The 21,630-nt window shown below is 52.1% G+C and overlaps 1 protein-coding gene across 2 annotated transcripts; it reads right to left on the minus strand.

Annotated features, from left to right (window-relative positions):
- Positions 1-7,376: 7,376 nt before the first annotated feature.
- Positions 7,377-20,792, minus strand: SSC4D (scavenger receptor cysteine rich family member with 4 domains). Of its 2 annotated transcripts, XM_065920391.1 has the most exons (11): positions 20,447-20,792; positions 18,017-18,214; positions 16,377-16,412; positions 15,818-16,123; positions 14,813-14,890; positions 13,647-13,961; positions 11,016-11,093; positions 10,370-10,444; positions 9,943-10,254; positions 9,010-9,078; positions 7,377-8,384 (listed from the first exon to the last, which is right to left on the minus strand). In XM_065920391.1, the coding sequence occupies exons 2-11, from the start codon at positions 18,180-18,182 to the stop codon at positions 8,068-8,070; spliced, it is 1,752 nt and encodes a 583-aa protein (XP_065776463.1). In that variant the 5' UTR covers positions 18,183-18,214; positions 20,447-20,792; the 3' UTR covers positions 7,377-8,067. The 2 variants fall into 2 exon arrangements, with proteins under 2 accessions (XP_065776463.1, XP_065776464.1); XM_065920392.1 differs by lacking the exon at positions 9,943-10,254.
- Positions 20,793-21,630: the final 838 nt, after the last annotated feature.

Consider the following 21,630-nt stretch of genomic DNA (forward strand, 5'->3'; position numbering starts at 1 on the left):
CTTCTACCAGGGTTTGAACCATCATCACAGCTCCCCTGAATTAATGCAGCTGGTTTTCTTGTTTCCATCTTCTTCTCCTACTATCTACCCCTTCTCCACAGGATACTTAGAGTGATCTTTTTAAAACTCAAATCCTATTATGTCTCTCTTCTGCTTAAAATCCTCTGGTTAGCTTCCTAGTGCCTTCAGGATAATCTTCCTAACCTTTAATGAGCCTACAAAGGCTCTCCTCCCATCTCAATTCACTGTCTCTCTTGAGCCTCTGTTCCAGCCACCTGCTTCTTTTTCCATTCCTCCAAGAAGTCCAGGCTCCCTTTCATCTGGTTAAAAGCTATTTTCTTTCAAAAGCTTTTCCTGGTCCCTCCTCCTAAACTCAGTTGTTGTTCAGTCACTAAGTATCGTCTGACTCTTTACGACCCCATGGACTGCAGCATGCCACTGATCCTCTGTCCTCTACAATTTCCTGGAGTTTGCTCTGATTCACGTCCACTGAGTCAGTGATGATATCTAACCATCTCATCCTCTGCAGCCCCCTTCTCCTTTTGCCTTCAATCTCTTTCTCTCTGGGTCTTTTCCAATGAGTCACTTCTTCGCATCTGGTAGCCAAAGTATTGGAGCTTCAACTTCAGTCCTTCCAATGGCTGTTCATGGTCAATTTCCTTTAGGATTGACTGGTTTGATCTCCATGCTGTCCAAGGGACTCTCAAGTCTCCATGGAGTACTCATTTAGTTCTAGTTTACGCTGCTCGGTCATGTCTGACTCTTTGTGACCCCATGGACTGTATAGCCCACCAGGCTCCTCTGTCCATGGAACTCTCCAGGCAAGAATGCTCTGAAAACTGCCCCAGACTTAGCACTCTATTCCTCTCCCATCCAACGCTCACCAGTATTTCATGGAATCATTGGTCTATCTCCTGCCTAGACTGTAAACTCTACAGGAGCAGACACCTGGTTGGCCCTGTGACGCGCTGTGTGCTCCAGTCTGACACAAGGAAGGGCTCAAATATTAATATTTACTGAGTAGCTGAGTGAGGTTGAGAGGAAGAAAGGTTGCTTGCAGTCTTTGAGAGTAAGATAAGCTTAAGCAGACCAAGACCAAGGGCAGAGGCTAGAGAGGTGGGTGGAGAGCGGTGCAGGGCAGGGGGAGAGGCGGGGGCGAGGAGGGGGTAGGGAGAGACAGGGCCTAGACTATAAGTTTGATGAACAAACTGCTGAGCTCCAGAGACCCCCCCTCCCTGCCCCTTGTCTACATCTCAAAGACCCTCAGGGCCAACCTTGCACGCCCAGGCCTTTGTCGGGGTGCCTCTAAGCTGCTGGTTGTGAAACTCTCAGCCTAGTATTCATGTCTGCAAGTACCTGGGCCCGCCCCTTCCAAATGCCGGTTTTAATAAAAACTGGCCTTATAATCTTAACAGTCTTCTGCAGGGTGATCCTCCCCTAAAACAAGAATAAAGATCCCAGCTTGGCCCGATTGGGGGCGGGTGGAGTGTCAAACGCTCTTTGTAAACTGAGAATGGCCGCACGGACTAGAAAAGCTCGCCTTCACCCCAGGTTCTTGGGCATTCTTCCTGACCCTTTCCTCCTGACCCTGCAAAGGTGGCACCACGCTTCCACGCCAGTACCAGGCACACCCGCCTTTCCAGTAGCGGAGCCCAGCACGCTCCCAAAAGCCCGGAGGGGCGCGCCCGGAAAGGGCAGATTCTCGGATAGGAGGGGAGGTGGTGCCTTTGCCTTTGGCTCCGCCCCACCCGCACGCCGCAGCTTGCTGTGATTGGCTATGTCAGTCCACGACTCTCCAATTAAGAGGCTACCCCGGAGCCAGAGGCGGGGCCTCGGTTCCCACGCAAGGCGGCTCCTAGTCTCTCTCCTCTTGGGGCATCCACCCCGCCCCTCCGCCGTGACTCAGCAGGAAGGCGCGACCCGACTGGGCCGGAAAGGCCGAGCCAAGTCACCCCCTCCAGGTCCACGCTACTGAGCGTGTGGGACTGGCAGGATTTGGGGGCGGAGGTGAGAATCCCTACACCTGATCCCTGATCTTTGTGACCCAGAAAAACTGATCCTTTTCTGACCCTGAGTTTCCCTTTTTTACAGTAGCGATAAACACGTCCAGGAGAAGTCAGGAGACACGATCCTACTAGTTAGTAGGAAAAGCATGGGGCTTTTTTGGAGTTTGACAGTTAAGGGAACGAATCTCACCCTCTTAATTATCTAGCTGTGTGATCCTAGCTAGTCCCTAAATCCTCCTGTGTAAAATCATGGAAAGATTTTTATCTCCATCTCTTAGGTTGAGACAGTGAAATGAGACAATGAATACAATGTATATAACCATTTGGTTTCATAGGTGGCTACAGAATTCAATTTGGAGAAACAGCTTTGATTAGCAAAACAAAAGGGACACTTTTGGAAAGCTAGTCCTGGAGACACTGCGGTAGACAAAGTAGACAGTTCTGCCTAAGAAATGGGCAAGAACCCAAGCGAAAAATGGGCAAAGGACTTGATAGACATTTCTCCAAAGAAGATATACAAATTGTCAATAAGAACAATGACAAAAGACACTTGACATAATTAGTCTTTGGGGAAATACAAACCAAAACCAGGAGATAACACTTCACAGTCACTACCATGACTAGAATTTTTTTAAGGGGTTGGGGATAATAAGCGTTAACGAAAATATGGAGAATTGGAACCCCTGTGCGGTGCCCGTGGGAATGTAAAATGGCCCATCCACCGTGCAAAACAATTTGGTAATCCTTCAAAATGTTAAACATGTAATTACCATTTTTGCTATTGTTGTTTAGTTGCTAAATCGTGTCTGACTCTGCAATGCTATGGATAGCCCACCAGGCTCCTCTGTCCATTGGATTTCCCAGGCAAGAATACTGGAGGGGGTTGCCATTTCCTTCTACAGGGGATCTTCCCGACCCACAGATCAAACCTGGGTCTCCCATATTGCCTGATTTTGTATCTACAAAATGTCTAGAAGCCATCAGGACAGAAAGTGAATTTAGTGGCTGCCAGAGGCCCCAGGGGTAGGGAAATGGGGAGTGACTGCTAATGGGCATGAGGTTTTTTTGGTGGGGTGATGAAATGAACTGGAATTAGACAGTGGTGATAGTTGCACAACCTTGCAAATAGCTAACGGACCACTGAATTGTACACTTTAAAAGGGTGAATGTTATGTGAATTATATCTCAATAATGCTGTTGTTTAAGAAAAGGCAAAAATATGGGAGTCAGAGGGCTTGCAAGCTTTGGGGTAGGAGACAGGGAGGGTCTCATTTGGGGTAGGCTGTTAGGGCTAGAGTAGAGAAAATCGAGATAAAAATGATGTGGGAATGTGCCTGTGTGTGCAGTGGTGGTGGTGGTGGCCCTGTACGTGCATGTGAATGTACAAAAGGGCTCTTTAAAAACAGGATATGTAGGGACTTCTTGGTGGTCCAGTGGTTAGGACTCTGAGCTTCCACAGCAGGGGACCTGGGTTTCATCCCTGGTTAGAGAACTAGTATTCCACAGGCTGTGTGGTGTGGCCAAAATAATAATAATAATAATAATAATGGACATGAGTTTAACAATTTTCAGTTGTTTGATTCTTTAATGTTGTTCTTTTTATTTATTTATTTGGCTGTGCCAGGTCTTAGTTTTGGCACACGGGGATCTTCGATCTTTGTTGGGGCATGCTGGATCTTTGTTTTTTAACATTTATTTATTTACTTATGACTGCGTCAGGTCTTAGCTGTAGCACGTGGGATCTTTCGTTGCTGTACGGGGGCCTCTCTCGAGTTGTGGCACCGCATGGGTTCCAGAGCCCACGGGCATGAGGGCTTAGTTCCCCCGAGGTATGTGGGATCTTAGTTCTCAACTACAGATCGAATCCGAGTCCCTTGCATTGGAAGGTGGAGTCTTTAGTACTGGACCACCAGAGAAGTCCCTCAGCTGCTTGTTGAATGCTTGCTCCAAGTCAGTGGCCAAGTGTGCACCATGCGCAGCCTGGAATCGGTGGAACTTTGGGGGTGAAGGGCTTAGTCAGTGAACAGGTAAAGGGGGTAAAAGGAGGTAAGGAGGTAAAAGCAGATGGGAGATTGAGAAATCAGCAAAAGTCAGGGGGACTTAGCAGGACCTAACCTCCATAAGGGGCTTCCCTCATAGCTCAGTTGGTAAAGGATCCGCCTGGAATGCAGGAGACCCTGGTTCGATTCCTGGGTCAGGAAGATCCTCTAGAGAAGGGATAGGCTACCCACTCCAGTATTCTTGGGCTTCCCTTGTGGCTCAGCTGGTAAAGGATCTGTCCGCAATGCAGAAGACCTGGGTTCGATCTCTGAATTGGGAAGATCCCCTGGAGAAGGGAAAGGCTTCTCCTGGATAATTCCATGGGCTGTGTAGTCCATGGGGTCACAAAGAGTCAGACATGACTGAGTGACTTTCACTCACTTCACTAACCTCCATAAGAATTCCTGAGATTTTTGGTAGGGATCCTCAGTATTCTATTTTAATGGGCCCTTTTAATTAATCTTATGAGGCAAGGTGCAGTCAGGAAGTTGAAAGATGCGGGAGATGTCAAGAGGCTCATTGCCCTTAGAATAAAACTCCTCCCTGTGGCCCAGAAAGCCCTGAGTGGTCTGACCCTTACCAGCTTTCCTGAGTTGTCTCTTGGCACTTTGCTCCAGTCACAATGCCCTTCTTGCTGGTCCTTCTGCAGGCCAGGCTAAATCCCTAGTAAAGGACCTGGAATGGTCTACCCTAAATCTTTTCATGATCAACAAAAGGCTCATGGCTGGTTCCCACCCAGGCCCAGCTCAAGTCTCACCTCCTCAGAGGCTTTCCCTCACCAGCCAATCCCTCCCATAACACCCTGCTTCATGTTCTTTGTAGCAGGAATCACTGCTCCAAATCTCTTGGCTGTTGATTTGTTCAGTGCCTTATCACGGGACTTGCCTTGAAGGTAACCTCTTGGCCATGCAAACAGGAACGGGTCTAGATCTCACAGAGTCCAGCCCAGTGCTCAGACTAGCACACGGGTGCTCCAGAAATATTTGCTCAGGTCCTCTGTTCACTGGCCAAATATTATTTGAGCACCTGCTGTGTATGAGGTTTTGCACACAAAGGTGAACACAACAGCCGCAGCCCCAGGAGGACACAGCCAAGTCAGAGCAGTCCGCTGAGATGCGGGGGTCGGTGCTGTCCCTGGGCAGGTACAGGGTGTGATGGGGGCTCCTGGTCCTGACCATGGGTGCCGGAGGGGATACCCACGAAGTCCTTCTGGAGAAAAGGAAAGCTGAGCCATGAGGCTAAATAAGAGTTGACTAAGGGGGAAGGAGGGGAGAGGGTGATGTGTATTCCAGGCAGAGAGAACAGCATGTGCAGAGGCCCGGTGGGAAGAAAGCCCAGACATTAGAGGAACTGAAAGTAGTTCAGCCTGGCGAGATCCTGGCACCAAGTGGTGATGGATGATGTCAAAAACACAAGCAGGGCCAGTCTGTGCAGGAGACTTTGTAGACTGAACTAAGGAGTTAAGCAAAGGGCCTTCCCTGGCGGTCCAGTGCTAAGACTCCATGCTCCCAATGCAGGGGGCATGGGTTCGATCCCTGGTCAGGGAATTAAGATCCTCCTTGCCATGTGGTGCAGCCAAGAAAAGAAAGAATATTAGCTTCCAGTCCTGCGTCTGCTCTGCAAATCTGGATTAGTCATTTCCCTTCTCTGAGCCTCAGTTTTCCCTGTCTGTAAAAAGGGATGCTAATACTTCCCTTGAGTTGAGCACCAATGAAAGCACTTTGTTTAGATGGGGAAGGGGAGTCCAGGGGTGGGAAGCTGTGATACACCTCAAGACAGTGGAGAGGCATACTTGAATGTGGGTGTACCTCAGTCAGTCAGTCAGTTCAGTTGCTCAGTCGTGTCCGACTCTTTGTGACCCCATGGACAGCAGCACGCCAGGCTTCCCTGTCCATCACTGACTCCCGTAGCTTGCTCAAACTCATGTCTTATCAAGTCGGTGATGTACCTGGAGAGGTAGTAACCATGGGCTGTGAGAATGATAGCGTGCTGCACTCAGGTCTGGGGCTCTGGGTGGCTAGAACATCCCTGTTTCTCTGCCTGACTCCCTCCATTCTTTGGTGCTCTCACAGGAGGAGATGAGCACATGTCCTTCTCCTCCACCATCCTGAACCAGAAGCCCCGACTCCCTGAATTCTTCAGCATTGTCATTCCTTTCCCTCTTCCAGCCCTCATCCCTCCAGTGACACAGGGCACTCCCTGACAAATGGAGACAAAACCAATACTGCCAAGAGCTGATGGAGTTTGGAGCTTAAGTGTCTGCCTCGCTCTTTGGCTGGCAGCCAGGACTTGGGTTTGGAGCCTGTGGGAAGCAGAATAATGCCTTCCCCCCAAAGATGTCCATGTCCTAATCCCTGGAGCTGGTGAAAATGTGACTTTACATGGTTAAAAAGATTGTGCAGATGTGGTTAAATTAAGGACCTTGAGATGGGGAGATTATCTTGGATTATCCAGGTGAGCCTGATATAATCATAAAAGACTTTTAAGGATGGAAGAGGGAGGTGGGAGAGTCAGAAAAAGAGATGATGGAAGCTGGGGTGGGAGTGATGCAATTGCTGACCGGAAGGAGGTCTTGAGCAGGCATGGAATGCAGGCAGCCTCTAGAAGTTGGTGAAGGTGAGGAAATGGATTCTCCTCCAGATCCTCTAGAAAGAATACCGCCCTGCCAACACTCTTGAATTTAGACCAGGGAAACCCATTTCTGACCTGTGACCTCAGGAACTGTAAGATGATAAATTTATGTTGTTTAAAGTCATTAAATTTGTGATAATTTACAGCAATGAGGGAAAGCTCATACAGAGCCTGCAGGCTAATGTGGAAGGCGGGGTTTTTTTGGTCAGACAGTTGCTATTGGCAAGTCATGCACCCTGGAGCTGACAGAGGCTCTGGCAGCATCCCCCACTTCTCTGTGGCCCTGGGGCTCCAGGTGAGGTACCCCAAGAGCAGCCCTTGAGGAAGCCCCAGTGCTGCTTCCTTTTCCCCATCATCCTTTCTGCCTCCTGTCAATTTTTTTTCCCTTCTAGTTGCTCCACTGCCATGACCACCGTGTTTCATGACCTTGAGTAGACCCCGTCGAGGACCCAGATTTCTGTGAACGTAAAAGTGAGAAGGTCCAGGGGACCTTCTAGGGGCCTTCCTGGCGGCCTGACACTGTGAGTCAGCATTTCCAGGATTCGATGGGCCTGCTGAAAGCTCTCTGATGATGCTCTTGACCCGCCCTCCACCCCACAGCGGGTTTCCTCCAGAGTCCTAACCAGAGTCTTTGCTGCTGCCACAAACAGTGTGCTTACGCCCCAACATTGACCTTGGTTAAAAGACGAGGAGGGGGAAACAATGCTTTATTGACTTGGCACCTATGAACGGGTGGCTACAGGCCCCCAGGGTTCTTTGCATCTACAAAATGGAGGCTCTGTCGTGGGGGCAGCAGAAATCAGAGTTGCTGGTTCCAGCTGCAGGGAGGGGCCACTGTCACTGCTTTGGCCCCTTCCAGTCCCCTTGTCCAGCCAAGCACCATCTGGCCCTCTTGGAGCAGGCCAGGGCAATGACCCTGGTTCTTCTGCAGCCCTTGGCAGTCTAAGGTCAGAACTGTAGGCCTCTCCTGCCTTCCCTCTTCTTGAGTATTCCAAGATGAGTAGAGGCAGGAGGGAAGGGATATACCCCATTTACAGCTGAACCTTCTGGAGCACAGGCCAGGAAGGCTGGGTCAGGATTCCCGTAATGGGACCTCTGCCAAAGAGGACAGTTAGGAGTTATTCACTTCCCACCACTTTGTTTGAGCTGAGCAGAAAGTGGGAACTTTCAATGAGCTGGGCCCACCATAGGTGATGACAGTGAGGTCACCCACTAAGTTGATGGGCTATGCTCCCCTGGGCAGGACCACACCATTTGGGCAGGCTCTCTCCCAGGCAAGGGGAGGGCAGGGCAGAGTGAACTGTTGCTGTCACAGGAGGACGACTTCCTGGAGGAAGAGGGGCAGGCCACAGTAGGCTCCCAGAAGAGGTGGTCTGCAGAGTGAGCTGGGTCACGCCGGCTGGCACAGGACACCGGCATCCTCGCTGTGGTCACAGTTGTGGGCATCCCAGCGGATGTGAGAGCACAGAAGCAGGGCACCCTCATCCCCCCGGCACTTGACGTTGTCCAGGAGAATAGGGCCTCGGCCTGGGCCAAAGTGGGCCTCACCAGGGGCTGCCAGGGCCTGGCCACAGCCCAGCTGGCGACACAAGACACCGGCTGCCCGCAGGTCCCAAGCATCATCACAGACGGTGCCCCACCGCTGTCCTAGGAAGAGCTCCACACGCCCCTCACATCGGTGGGCTCCGTTGACCAGACGTAGATGCCCTGTTGGGGGACAAGGCCTGGGGCTGGAAGGGGCCGGCTCAGGCCAGGCCACTCCCAAGCTAGGCCAGGGGAGGGGTAGTTAAGAGGGGACAAAGGGTGGTGGGTTGGGACACCTCGCTGCCCTGGGAGCCACTGGATGAGGGCAGACAAATGAGATAAAATAAGATGGGCATCAGGAGATGTGTGCAAGCCCTTGTGGGGTACTCTGTGCATGCTGGGAGCTCCATGTCTGTTCTCTCCTTAGTTGTCTGTTTACAATCCCAATACCTCAGCCCTACGCTGTTGTCAAATGAGATTGTGTCCCCGAAGGTCATCACCATCTCCCCTCCCCTCTGGACTCCCCAAATTAAAGCCTGAATTCTTTCATTAATCTCTTCAGGACAGGAAACCCATCCCTCTATTTTGGTCCCAACTCTAGAAATCTCGATTGCTCTAGCTTAAAACCCCCCTCCTTCTTTCCAGACATCACATCTCTATTGATGAGGCCTGAGACTAGCAGGAAAGGACAAGGGTTCTAGGACCTGGTGCAAATCTGCTGTGTAACCCGGGGCTGTGACCTCCCTCCAGATCTGGTCCCTCCTACGCTGATGCCTCCACCTCACTCTTAGGGACTGTGAACACCTACCATCCCTGGGCCGAGGAGTGGGCACCCGGGTGGTCTCAGCACCCTCCTGCTGAACTAGCTCCTCTGGACCTGGCTCAGCAAGGACAGAGAAAGAGGTGGCTGTGACACTGGAGAACCAGTCCCTTGGTTACCTCTTACCCTCCAAGGGAAGCCTGAGCTAGGATCAGAAAGGACTTCATAGGCCCCCGCTCCTTGGAACAGAAACGGGGGTTGGTTTTTCTCGCTCTGGGCCCAAAGCAGAGCCCTCTGTGGCCAAAGCTACCGCCAGGGACAAACAAGGGCGAAAATATCAATTCCCACCTCCGTCAATAAGGAGACGCATTTTTAAATGTGTCGGACTCTGCAACTATCCCTTTTCCAGTGACTTCCCAAGGGACAAACGTATGCTCCCCGAAAGCTGATCAGCTCTCGTTGCTAACTAGAGCTTTTCGGATCCTTGACGCAGCACAGCAAAAGCTCCCCAACCACGCCCTTGACTGACTCTCCCACACTGGGCTCCGGGACTTCGGACTAAGCTCGGGCCCCGCCCCGCACTGCCGCAGAGGGCGCTCCCTTCCCGGCCCCGCCCATGCTGCGCAGCCGCAGAGAGAGTGGGCTCCACCCGATGGTGGGCTCCACCTCTTACTGCGGAGCGTGAACTCTCCCGCCGCGCTCACGCTGCAGTGCCGCGGTGAGCGCTCACGCGCGACCCCGCCCATTTCCCAATGAACCCCGCCCTGCCCGCGCCACAGAGCGTGCCTTCGCGAGGCCCCGCCCACCCTTAGATTGCTCGTCCCGTCGGCACTGCGGTACGCGCCAGCGCGCGCCCCGCCCATTTCACAGCAGGCCCCGCCCATGCCTAAGTAAGCGCCTGCGCGCGGCCCCGCCCACTTCTCAGACGGCGCTCCGCCTCGTCTGTGCCGCAGTGCACACGTGGTCGTGCTGCGGCCTCACCTGAGCAGAGCGCGCCCGCATCCTCATGGTGGCCGCAGTTGTGCTGACCCCAGCCCAGGTGGAAGCAGTCGCTGAGGCGGGCTTCCGTGCCGGCGCAACCCACGTTGTCCAGCAGCACGGGGCCGCGGCCGTAGCCGAAGTGGCCGAGGCCCGTGGCGCCCAGCGCCGGCCCGCAGCCCGCCTCGCGGCAGGCCACGCGCGCGTCCGCGAAGTCCCAGTCATCGTCGCACACGGTGCCCCAGCCCCCGGCGTACAGCACCTCCACGCGACCGCGGCACGGGCCCGGGCCACCCACCAGCCGCAGCCGCCCGCCTGCAGGGCGCACAGGCCCGCGGCCAGAGGGGCTGGGCTGGGGCCGCCGGCTCCCTGGCAGAGCCCCGGCCCCACCCTCTCCCACCCGCAACGGAACCCCTCCCCTGCCACTTACTTTTCTTCCCTGCCGGCCAGGCGGCAGTGGTGAGCCGTGCGGGCTCCCTGGAAGGCAGGGCACCAACTCCTGTAGCTGCGGAGACAAGGCATCTAGAGCATTTGAATGGGACAAAGGGGACTTCTGGCCTGCAGCAGGGCACAGGGTGCGCCTACGGAGATGTCCGACCTCTACCACGCCTTCACCCTACTCAGCCTCAATTCTAGAGTTACCATGTTGTCTGCTGTGGTGGGGTCCTCAGGAAGCTTGAAAGGAATGAACCAAATCCTACTTCCAGATTTCAGTGCCAACGATAGTTCCAGCCCTCATTCCAAAAGTACTTCTATCCTTCATTCAACTTGTATCTCAATTTTCACAAGTCCCCTCGATTTCCAACCCCAGCACCCCACTCCACCCCACCCCTGCCAAATTTTATTTCAGAGCTTCAAAGAAGTGCCTCCTCCCACCCTGCTGAACTTTCCAGAGCTCTGGATTTCATCCTAGCTCCATCTGCTCATCTGTTCTCTCACCCACCTCTTTACCATCTGGTCAAAAGCCCTGGCCTGCTAGCCTGGGCCCCCTCCCCATGGATCCAGACATTCTTTCCAATTCCCAGTCCTACCCACCTCACCCCTACCATTCCAGCCTGGAGGGCAGGGCTCCTTACCCTCTGGCTCTGTGTGCCAGGCCCAGTCCGCTCTTGTGGCCAACGGTGGCAGGGCTGTGAGAGTTGGGTGGCCCAGGACTAGAGTAGGGGAGAAGGGAGTGGGGTCAGAGGCCGAGGTTCTGGTTCCTGGAGAGGATGAGAGGGTTTCCCTGGAGAAGACAAATAGATTTTACTTCCAGAGTTGGAGGCTCAGCCTCAGCTGGGGTTCAAGGAAGTCTGCCCCGCTTTGCCAATTCTGGTCATTTATTTGTGCTGCCTAGGGATACACTCTACAGTTTATACAATGCCTTCACAGGCATGTTTACTTTCCAGGGTTCTGAGAAGCCTAATGTGTGTCCAAGTTGGGGAGATAAAGAAGGCCTTGTCCACCAGGGAGGGCCATGCACAGTCCTGAGGGGCTTGCAGAACAAAACTATCCCCTTCTTACAGATAGATAAGATTAGAAGGGGCAAGGGGCATGCTCAGGATTATGCATCTAGGTTAGCTGAGGCTTTGCCAGGGCTCACTCTGCCTCATTGGGCCTCAGCTTTCCCATCAGTAAATCGGGATTGATGGCTCGTGGTTTGCCATGAGGCATGGGTAAGCACTTTATATCTGGCAGAGTGGAGTCCATCTGTAAAGTGCCATTAACAGCCCTATTATTTCTATTTGTTCAGGAAACCTTTCGTTGTGGAAGAAGGACCAGGTGAGGGGAAATACTGTCATAAGAGAATCTGGATTAAAGAGATAGGGAATTCTGGGGACATACCTGAATTTCAGTGAAAGAATTCTGGAGTATCTCTGGAGCCATTTTAAAGTACTATTACTTTACTCTGAAGTATTTCACAAAGAGTGCTTAGTGCTAAACTAGGTAATCAACAAGAACCTACTGTATAGCACTCAGCATACTGTAATACTAACATATATGGCAAAAGAATCAAGAAAAATCCATGTATATACGTGTAAGTATAGTCTAAGGGTTCAAAGAGTCAGACATGACTGAGCACGCACACGCATATGTATAACTAAATCAGCGTGCTGTACACTGAAAAGAATTACAACATTGTAAAAAAAAAAAAAAGTTAAAAAAGAAAAGAGTACTTGGTGCCAGAAACTCAGCAGTGGCCACAGGACTGGAAAAGGTCAGTTTTCATTCCAATCCCAAAGAAAGGCAATGCCAAAAAATGCTCAAACTACAGAACAATTGCACTCATCTCACACGCTAGTAAAGTAATGCTCAAAATTCTCCAAGTCAGGCTTCAACAGTACGTGAACCGTGAGCTTCCAGATGTTCAAGCTGGTTTTAGAAAAGGCAGAGGAACCAGAGATCAAATTGCCAACATCCGTTGGATTACCGAAAAAGCGAGAGAGTTCCAGAAAAACATCTATTTCTGCTTTATTGACTATGCCAAAGCCTTTGTGTGGGTCACAATAAACTGTGGAAAATTCTGAAAGAGATGGAAATACCAGACCACCTGACCTGCCTCTTGAGAAATCTGTATGCAGGTAAGGAAGCAACAGTTAGAAATGGAAGTGAACAACAGACTGGTTCCAAATAGGAAAAGGAGTATGTCAAGGCTTGAGAAATATCAATAACCTCAGATATGCAGATGACACCACACTTATGGCAGAAAGCAAAAGAGAACTAGAGAGCCTCTTGATGAAAGAGGAGAGTGAAAAAGTTGCCTTAAAGCTCAACATTCAGAAAACTAAGATCATGGCATCTGGTCCCATCACTTCATGGCAAATAGATGGGGAAACAGTGGAAACAGTGACTGACTTTATTTTCTTGGGCTCCAAAATCACTGCAGATGGTGACTGCAGCCATGAAATTAAAAGACGCTTGCTCCTCAGAAGAAAAGTTATGACCAACCTAGACGGCATATTAAAAAGCAGAGACATTACTTTGCCAGCAAAGGTCCATCTAGTTAAAGCTATGGTTTTTCCAGTAGTCATGTATGGATGTGAGCGTTGGACTGTAAAGAAAGCTGAGTGCCGAAGAACTGATGCTTTTGAACTGTGGTGTTGGAGAAAACTCTTGTGAGTCCCTTGGACAGCAAGGAGATCAAACTATTCAACCCTAAAGGAAATCAACTCGGAATATTCATTGGAAGGACTGATGCTGAAGCCCTAATAATTTGGCCGCCTGAAGCAAAGAGCCGACTCATTTGAAAAGACACTGATGCTGGGAAAGCTTGAAGGCGGGAGAAAGGGACGACATAGGATGAGATGGTTGGATGGCATCACCCACTCAATGGACATGAGTTTGAGTAAACTCTGGGACTTGGTGACGGACAGGGAAGCCTGGCGTGCTGCAGTCCATGGGGTCGCAAAGAGTCAGATACGACTGAGTGATTGAACTGAACTGAGTGCCGGAAAATTCTGGAGACATATTTGGAGTACTGTTAGACAACTCTGGAGTATTGGTGGGGTAATACTGCAGTATTACATAGTCCTGGAGTCTACTAGAATTTTCTGAGGCACTTCTAGAGCAGTACTGAGAAATAAAAACTAATTTGGGGGCCTTTTCGAAAGAGCTCAGGGAAACATCAAGCCACTCAACATCCCGGTCGCGTCCAAGGCCCCTCTCCCAGTCTCCTGCTTCAGAATACCGCCCCGCCCCGCCCGCCGGCCCCGCCCCCAACCCCGCACCTGCGCAGAGCGCGCCGGCGTCCTCGTGGTGACCACAGTTGTGCACGCCCCAGCCCAGACTCAGGCAGACTGCTAGGCGGGGCTCGCCGCCCTCACAGTGCACGTTGTCCAGCAGGATGTGCCCCGTGCCGTAGCCGAAGAAGGCGTTGGTAGTGGCTGCCAGGGCCGCTCCGCAGCCCAGCTGGCGGCACACCACGGCGGCGTCCGGCAGCCCCCAGTCGTCGTCACACACGGTGCCCCACAGGCCACCGTGCAGGATCTCCACTCGGCCCTGGCACGGGCCTGCGCCCCCGACCAGGCGCACGCTGCCCTCACCTGGTGATGGGGGCGGGAACCAGGAGCATCTCCCGCAGGGCTTTGCGGCCCATCCCAATTCAGTGGTCTTCCTATTGCCCCAGGCCCTCTGCATACCCACAGTACATGGTGTCCCAGGCCCTAGGACCTGCTCACCCACTTACCCCCAAAGCACTGTCTCCTCACAGTCTAAATTAGGGGCGCTTTTGGGGATCTGAGGATAGAATCCTACGACTCTGTCACTTTCTGCCTGCCCTTGTCCACGCTCTCCTAAACGGTATAGAATGTGCTGATTCCTTACTTCACGGACAACTCTGCCTCCAGGAAGCCCTCCCTAATCTCTGATGAATGGGATCCTCTTCCTCCTCTGGACTTCCTTGCCTTTTTATCTGTCCTTCTTTAAGAGAATTTTTCATTTTCTTGCTCTAAGATCATTATCAGCATTTCTATGTATATCTGACTCTCCCATTGGATTAAGCTTCAGCCCCCACCTCTTTTGGAGAAGGAAATGACAATCCACTCCAGTATTCTTGCCTAGAGAATTCCATTAACAGAGGAGCCTGGAGGGCTACAGTCCATGGGGCCACAAAGAGTTGGACACGACTGAATGACTAACACTAGCCCACCTGTTTTATTTTCTCCAATCTTGTGCTGACTATTTTTATCATCTCACTAGAACGAATCCTCTTTCCGTATGGAGACAGTGAGCAACCTGGGGGGTGGGGGTGCCGGGGGCAGAGCAGGGGTGAGGGAATGACCAAACTCACCCATCAGTAATCCGTCTCTTCCCACTGCCTAGGGTAGGATTTGGGAGATTCCTCCTGGATCCTTCTCCTAAGACCCAGGTGGTCCCCCACATTGCCTTTACTTACCTTTTCCATTCTGGGGCGTTGTAGGGGGTGCCCTGCTGGTTAACACTCTCCTTGTTGGGGGCTGCGTGGGCAAGAATTCTGGGAAAGAAGCAGGGTGGAAGAGAGGAAGATGTGGATATTTCTGTTCTCCATCCTCACACACACAGATATGGGAGGGGCAGTGTATGGACCCCTAAGTTTCCTGATCTCTGGGCTTCTGGCCACACAAAGGGTCAAAGCTGGGGACTCTGGGTAAGAGAGGAGAAAGGGCCGCCTGAGTCCTGAAAGCAGTAGCTTTAGAGGAGTTTGCTTTAGAGGATTTCTTTCAGTTCTTGGTTTCCTTGGTTTTTAAAGCAGCATCACATCACCTGAGAATTTGTTCGAAATGCAGCATGCAAATTCTCAGGCTGCATCCCAAATCTGCAGAATCAGAAATTCTGGGATGGGGCTACCATCTGTGTGTGTGTGTGTGTGTGTGTGTGTGTGTGTTTTCTGAGCCATGCAGCATGCGGGGACCTTAGTTCCCTGACCAGGGGTTGAACCTGTGCCTCCTGCAATTGGAGCGCAGAGTCTTAACCACTGGACCGCCAGGGAAGTCCCACCATCTGGGTTTTATAATAAGCCCTCCAGCTGATTTTCTTAAAAAAACAGAACTACTGCTTTCGAGGTCAAAGCCTCCCAGAGATTTGTTGCAGGTCTATGCCAAGTGGGCCTTAAACCACCAGACCCCAGTGGTCTGGATATAAAACTGGGAAGAGGGCTGTCTGTTGGGACGATCGAAGCCCTCTGTGGAAGCAGTATTGCTGGTTTTCAGCAGAGGTCATACCATGAGCCAGAGCACGGCAGGGCCCAGGCTCCTGACTACCAGGCTGGGGGTCTTCCCCAGGACTATGCACACACTGCAGCTGCTGGCTTGGTCTTCACTGGGACATTCTTACCTCTGGGAAGTCCCTTCGCGTGTCTAGCCCACAGCCCTGCGGCCCGGCAGTTGGCCTGCCCTTCTGGGTCCCGGGCTGTCACGCTCACCGTCACACAGGACCGCCACGTCCTCGTAGTGGAAGCAGTTGTGCACGCCCCAGCCTCGGCTGCTGCACTCGCTCAGGGCGGCTTCCTGCCCGCGGCACTCCACGTTGTCCAGCAGGATGGGGCCTCGGCCCTGGCCGAAGGCGAGGGGCCGGGGCACGGGCAGCGCCAGGCCACAGCCCAGCTGACGACACACCACATTGGCGTCCACCACGTCCCAGTCGTCGTCGCAGACGCTGCCCCAGGAGCCCCCGTGTAGGACCTCCAGGCGGCCCCGGCAGCGGCTCGGGCCCCCCACCAGCCTGAGTTCTGTGGAGAGAGTTGAGCTGGCACGGGGTGGTGAGGGGCGTCACTGGGCCCTACCTAGAGGATGCCCACCTTGCCGTGAAGCTGTGGGGACCTTGGGATCAGTCCCTCCTGGGCCTTATTTTGCCCTTTCTATAAAATGGGCACACTGGGGCTGTCCCCTTGCATCTTGAGTAACAGAGGTCTTCTAAGCACTTGGGTGCTTTGGGAGCGAGAGTCCGGGGGAAAGGTGGAGGGGAGAGGCAGGGGCACCTACCTGGAAAGGGCAGTGAGGTGGGCTGTAGGGCACCAGCTGAAACAGAGTGAGGAAGAGCTTTGGCCCTTCAGCCCCCTCCCTTGGCCCCAGGATCACAGCCTCCCCTCCAGGCCTCCCCTCCAGTCCTCACCATCACCCCCTTCCTTGTCACTACCCCTGCTTTGCCAAAGCCCCTGACTGCCCCAGCTGGCCTTCTAGCTTCATCCCTCACCCATTGATCCATGGCCCATCCCTGAGAGATCTGCCTGAGACCCAGACAGGCTGATCCCATTCCACTGCTGAACTCCTCAAAGCCTCCCCTCTTCCTGCAGAAGTCCTGGACCCTAAACTCTCTGCAAAGTCTTCTAGGATCTTTGGACCAGCCTCACCTTCCTTCTTAATCTTGCATCAGTCTGGTCACCAGATTTGTAATCTTGCCATCTCCTCTGCTCACCCTGCTCATTACAACCCTGCAGATGGAGCCCCCTACTATGGGAAGCCTTCTTGGAACTCTCAGCTAAAAGGGCTCTCTTTTTCCTCTGAATCTCTGGGCATCATATACATACCCCTTTCCAGGTCTTCTGCCCAGTGATGTGGCCAGGTCTGTGTCATCTTGGTTTCCCCTAGAGCTTCCTGCCCAGAGTCTGTTACTCCCCAGATGTTTAGCAGCTTTGCCTTAAGGGTGTAAATTAACTTTGGGTTTCATTCTGGTTTCCCCCTAAAAAGTTTACCTATATAAGTCTTTCCTTTGGGTTTCTTTTTTGGTGTGGTTTTTTTTTTTTTTTTTTTTGGTTCTGGTTTTTTGGTCATGCTTTGTGGCATGTGGGGTCTTAGTTCCCTGACCAGTAATAGAACCCACACCACCTGCATTGGAGGCACAGAGTCTTAACCACTGGACCACCAGGGAAGTCCCTATCAGTCCTTCTGCTTCAGCTTTTCACATATGTATTTGTCAGCACTGTGCTCATTGCTTTATGTGGCACGGCTCATTAATCATTAGAACAACTTATGAGGCAGCTTGGATTTTGCAGAAGGGAAAACTTCAGGTTTAGTGAGGTCAGGCCACTTACTCAAGGCCACATAGCAAATAAAGTGTGGAGCAGGAACTCTAACCCAGATAGCCACACTCCTCTTCACCAAACAATTCTGAGCATGTGGCCTAAGAAGGAAACTGGCCTGGCGTAAGAAGTTAATACCCCCTAGTAGCCCCTCATTTGTGCACAAGCTTCTCAGACACAGCCACATACCTTACCTTACAACCTCTGAAGCATGTACTAGTGCACCCACTTTATAGATGAAGAAACTGAGAGTCAGTTTCTTTTATCCTAAGTTAGGTTAGTCCCTCAGTTGTTTGATTCCATCTGTTCCACCAGTTGCCTTTCCAACAGCCGTTGGTGAGCCCATGTCCTTTCCCTCCGTCCCTATTTCCAGTATCCTCACTGCCTAGACTCTGTGTGCATCGAGCCCTTGCCTTTAACACTGAGCCTTCCACTCCCCCAACTCAGACCTTAGCTTACATCAACCTGGGGCAAATGTCAGAACTGGAAAGGATGTTGGAAACTACCTCGTTTACAGGCCACATCCCAACATAATTTTATAACTGGGAAAGCTGGGTGTCAGAAAAGGGAAGGGGAAGTGTTGGGGGGCTGGGGGGCACTCACCCAGTGGTAACAGGAGGAGGAAGGACAGGGCTGGGGGGAGAGGAGAAGGGGCAGCGGTCCTGTCTCCGGGCCCCCATCCCCTGCTCCTCTCGTCAGGCTGGGGACCAATGTGCATCTCTGCTTCCTTGTGTGTCCAGCCAATGGGTCGTCTTTCCAATGGTCCCATCAAGGTGTGGTGAGCAGTCACAGCTGGAACATCTGGAATTAAAGGTTCCAGGCTCTTCTTCCAGCTGGAAGGGCCCAGGGAGAGCTTTGTGGGGGCGTCAGGGTGGGGAATGACATTGCCACTGGGGTTTGGTATTCTGAATGGAGGCAGTGGTTGGAGGATGAGAAGACTGGAAATACTCATGGTAACTCCTCATGAGGAGTTAGCTCTGGCTGAAGCGAAGGGTATATGAAAGCAGGTGGTGGGAGATGAGGTTGGAAGGTCATGAGATCCCAAACCAAGATAGGTCCACACGGCTGTGCCAAGGGCTTTGAGTTTTTCCTCCAGGGCAGCAAATCCCAAAACAACGTGCTGATGCCACTGTAGCAAAACCCACATCATTTTGGGGGGGAGATAGATGGACATTTACTGTTGCCTTAACTTTTTCCTTTTGTAGTGCATTCTGTTTATGACAAAGGATCCTGGCTTTCCATTGATCTGGAACAATATCAGGTTTCCCTTTAAAGCTAATTAAATTTTAAATTAATTATTATTATTATTATTTTGCTGCACCATGGCTTGTGAGATCTTAGTTCCCCAACCAGGGATTGAACCTGGGTCCCAGCAGTGAAAGCGCCAAGTCCTAACTGCTGGACTGCCAGGGAATAGACTACAGTTAATTTAAATCAGAAGAGCCAATGTAAAGAAAAAAACATCAAAGAGACATGGTTCTCATGAGTCACAAATATGCAAAAATGGTGTAGGACTGGAGGTTTAAATGCCATTTGGGATTCTCTGCCCTTTTGAGGTAGGAAGCCCTGGGATATTATTTTGTTTAATTTTGGATTGAAGTTTACAAGCCAAGAAGAACATAAATCCTAAGTGTAGAGCTCAGTGAATATTCACACCGTGTCACCAGCATCCCAGTGTGTGGATAATGATTGGATGGTTGTGGCAGGGGCGGTGAGGGGTGGCTGGTTTAGAAGGTGGTTCTGTTTGAGGGACTTCCCTGGTGGTCCAGTGGCTAAGACACTATGCTCCCGATGCGGGGGACCCAGGTTCCATCCCCAGTCAAGGAACTAGTTAGATCCCACATGCTGCAACTATGACCCAGTGTAGACAAAGAAAAAAAAATTTTTTTATAGAGAAGATGATTCTGTTTGGGATATACTGCGGTACCCAGGGACGTGGGTGCCCCTCTCAAAAGGAATACCACCCCCCCCCGCCATCTTTCCCTGGCTCTGCCTCCATCCTGGCAGACAAACAGTCTGGTTGGGAAGAGGATGAAAATCTATCTGGATGTGGACACAGGGTTTTCAATACTCCATTCATGGGGCCCAGTACAGCCCCCAGTGGAATAATCAGCTTTTGTCCTTCTGGGGACAGATGGGAGATGGGAGTCGAGAACTGTGAGGAGGGGGAAACTGTGGTCCAGGCTTTGCTGAGGGGAATCCACAGTGACCTGGGCCTGCCCCTGCCTCCCAGGCCTGGGGGCCACCCACCTCTCAGGCTGCTGGGACACTAGCCCCCCAGGTCAGGGAAGCCCCCGCTCTGTAAGTATGGGGACAGACAGCTCCCAGGGAAGCTGGCTGGGAATCCTGAAGTCCTCCTGCTCTATCCGCCATCACCCTGGCCCCCCGGAATGAGAGAGGGGGACCCCTGATCCAGACTATCACTGACCTCAAGTCCCAGATGACCCAAGAGCTCTCAGCGGGCCTCATGGAGGCTGCCTCATCTCCAGCTCTGAGCTTGGTCCCGCCTTACACTCTGGAGACCTACACTCTGTAATGGTGCCCCTGTTGCCCTGAACTGCCTCTTTAGGTGCAGGCAGGCTGCATCCACAGTGGTTCCAAGCATTGGCTCCACAATCTACTGTGTGACCTCATCTCACTGAGCCTCACTGTTCTCACCTGTAAAATGGGGCTAGGAATACATTTAACCTCTTCCAGTTTTTGCTAGGATACATGAGCCTAATGTAAATACAAAGCTTAGCCCAGTGCCTGGCCCGCCTAAGTGTGATCGCTGTTATTACGATTATTGTTTCCCCATCCAGTTTGGGGACCGTTGAGGGCAGGGATCAGGGCTTATCTAGTGGCAGCATCTGGCACAGGATGGGTACTAAGGAAACACTGAATGACTGAATGAAAGTGAGGGCTGCAGAATCACAGCACCGAAGCAGTCAGAAGGGGCCCGGGAGATCGTTAAGACAGCTTCATCTCGGACCAATAGAAAACCTGTCACACGCTCATACTCACACATGCCAGCAAAAGTGAAGAAATTCATACCTGTGGGAAGGTTCTAGGCTCTTTCTGTTCCTTCTTTTATAGTCAATCCGAGGTCAAATCCCTTTTTCCTGCCTCCAGAAGTTTAGGACGGGGAAGGATCTCCCAGATGCAAAGCAACACAGACCTTTCTTCTTTTCTTTCCAAAGCTGGGAGGTGAACAGAGGCGAAGTCCCCGGTCCATGGAGCTGGCTGGTGGCCCCAGCCTGTCCCCACTCGACCTTAGGGGCAGAGGGAGGCAAAGAGAGAGCGGAGGTGGCCTGCGGGGTCTGGAGCAGCCCCCAGCAGGGGGACCAGGCCGAGGAGAGCTCTGGGGTGGAGGGGGGCAGACGTGGACTCTCAGGGCCGGGCAGCCCCTCCTTCCCCTCCCCCACCCCAGGGTTCGGGTTTCAGAAAGGCCTGGCTAGGCCTCCACCCCTTTGTAGAGGTGCCAAAAGTATGCCTGTCTCCGGGGCCTGGGACTGCCCTTGACCACATCCCACCTGGGGGCTTTGGAAACATGATCGTAGGAGCCTGAGTGGGCTTCCCAAGCAGGCAGAACCTCTGATTTTGCTGCCAGGTTTTTTGCCTTGTAGTTCTTCTGAGTTCTGGTATCTTTGGGACTTCGTGTTAGTCACTCAGTTGTGTTCGACTCTTTGTGACCCCCATGGACTGTAGCTCGCCAGGTTCCTCTGTCCATGGGATTCTCCCGTCTAGAGTACTGGAGTGGGTAGCCATTCACTTCTCCAGGGGATCTTCCCAGCCCAGGGATTAAACCTGTGTCTCCTGCAATGCAGGCAGATTCTTTACTGTCTGAACCACCAGAGAAGCCCTTTGTGGCTTTTTAAATTCCTGGTAACAGATAGTGGCATGTGGCTTACTCTGTAGCTTATAGCTTCAGTCAAATGCTGTGCCGGAATTCTGCACCATCCTGGGAGGGGCGGGGGGTGGACCACAAACTCTCAGAGCTGGAGGGGGCCTGAGAGGCTCGGCAGGGTGGTTCCCAAACCTGGATGTGCCTTCACATCATCCCTGGCCATTTTTAAAAAATATATACAGGGACTTCCCTGGTACAGTGGCTAAGACTGCACTTCCAAGGCAGAGGGCTAGATCCCATGGGCCTCAACTAAGAGTTCACACAGCCGCAACTAAAGATCCATGTGCTGCAACGAAGACCCAATGTGGCCAAATAAATAATTAATACATGT

Source organism: Muntiacus reevesi, chromosome 2 (genome assembly GCF_963930625.1).
Source record: "Muntiacus reevesi chromosome 2, mMunRee1.1, whole genome shotgun sequence".
In the NCBI taxonomy this organism is placed as follows: Eukaryota; Metazoa; Chordata; class Mammalia; order Artiodactyla; family Cervidae; genus Muntiacus; species Muntiacus reevesi.

What these genes read in the sequence shown, in the direction of transcription:
- SSC4D (XM_065920391.1), bottom strand. Translation starts at nt 18,182, where the DNA reads ATGGGACCATTGGAAAGACGACCCATTGGCTGGACACACAAGGAAGCA. An exon ending in CCTCCTCCTGTTACCACTGG is followed by an intron (nt 16,413 to 18,016) that starts GTGAGTGCCCCC and finishes ACTCTGTTTCAG; the next exon opens with CTGGTGCCCTACAGCCCACC. An exon ending in CGTGGCGGTCCTGTGTGACG is followed by an intron (nt 14,891 to 15,817) that starts GTGAGCGTGACA and finishes CTTCTTTCCCAG; the next exon opens with AATTCTTGCCCACGCAGCCC.